Genomic DNA, 1,405 nt, shown 5'->3' on the forward strand with positions numbered 1-1,405 from the left:
GTGATATCTACATTGCTTTGCACAGATAGAGCACAGGAAGACAGGATTTGGATTTTGATGGTGAGTGGCTCAGTGTGCGATGCTCCGTAGCTGCTCGCTCATGCTCGTTGTTGAAGAAGGCCATTCTGCTATCACATGTGGAGCGCCAAGTGTCTCTGTCCGCTACCAAAGTCTCCAAAAGATTGAAGGAGATATTGCAGCGCTTCAGGGTGAGCTTAATGCAGTCTATTGTGGCGTTTCTTCATGCAGCTAACATTTCATTGGCCATGAGTGAGTTGACCAAAGAGAACTCTTCGAGGTAATCTGTTTGAGGGGATCCTGATGATGTGGCTCAACCATTGAAGTTGACAACAGATAAGGAGTGACTCTAGAGGAGCAACTCCAGCTCTCTTGCGAATCTCTGAATGGGACACCTTGTGCCACCAATGGAGGCCGAGGATTTGCTGTAATCGTCTGATATGAAATGACTCCAGCAGCCTGATGTGATGGCAATACGGAACCCATGACTTGAAACCATACAGGAGGGTGGGTATGACGACTGCGTTGTACACAGCGACTCTTGTATGGGTCCTAAGATTGCAGTTGGTGAACACTCGATCATTCAGGTGGCCAAAAGCAGAAGAGACAAGATTAAGGCAGTGCTGAACTTTATTACTAAGGTTGCAGGAGAATGAGAGATTGGAGCCAAGGTATGTGAAGCTGCTGATATTCTTTAGAGGCATACCGTTGATGGTGAAGATGGAAGCATCATTTGGAGATATGTTTGGCGGGATTTCCATCTTCTTGGTGTTCATAAGAAGGCCAGCTTAGTGGTAGGTGTGGAGACTACATGAAGACTGCGTTGGAATCCGCTGAATGTATGGCTAGGAAATGCATCATCATCAGCATATTGTAAATTGAAGATGAGCTCTTCAGAGGTTTTAGTCTTGGCCTGAAAACGTTTCATGTTGAAGAGGCTGCCATCAAGACGGTACTGGACAGCAACGGCATAAGAAGGTTGAAGGTCACGGTATGAAACCAAAGTAACGGATACCAGGAACAGGTTCAAAATGACCGAAGCCAAAATGCATCCCTGCTTCACACCAAAATTCATGGCAAAAGTGTCCGCTTCTGCACCTGACACGGTAACATGAGCATGCATGCCAGTGTGAAACTGCTGGAGGACCGACGACGAGGGCAACCAAACTTCCGGAGAATGTTCCATAGCAGCTCATGGTTCACGGTGTCAAAGACCTTGGTTAGATCTACAAAGACACAATAGAGCTCATGATGCTGTTCATGACACTTCTGAAGGAGACGAGCAATAAAAATCATATCAGTGGTACTATGCTCTTGGCGGAAGCCACATTGTGATTCTGGGACAACAAGATCAACAGCAGTCTCTAGAAGTCGGATGAGCATGATC

At 46.4% G+C, this 1,405-nt stretch overlaps 1 protein-coding gene across 1 annotated transcript; it reads right to left on the minus strand.

The window, feature by feature from the left end:
- Positions 1 to 257: 257 nt before the first annotated feature.
- On the minus strand, positions 258 to 779 carry LOC145292305 (uncharacterized). Its single transcript, XM_080138633.1, has one exon. The coding sequence runs from the start codon at positions 777 to 779 to the stop codon at positions 258 to 260; it is 522 nt and encodes a 173-aa protein (XP_079994759.1).
- Between the last annotated feature and the right edge of the window lie 626 nt (positions 780 to 1,405).

The sequence above is a fragment of the Euprymna scolopes genome, chromosome 13 (genome assembly GCF_053919585.1).
Source record: "Euprymna scolopes isolate OS-2025 chromosome 13, ASM5391958v1, whole genome shotgun sequence".
Taxonomy (NCBI): domain Eukaryota; kingdom Metazoa; phylum Mollusca; class Cephalopoda; order Sepiida; family Sepiolidae; genus Euprymna; species Euprymna scolopes.

Bases quoted from the DNA above. Each gene is read 5' to 3' on its own strand.
- LOC145292305 (XM_080138633.1), bottom strand. From the start codon at position 779: ATGGAAATCCCGCCAAACATATCTCCAAATGATGCTTCCATCTTCACC.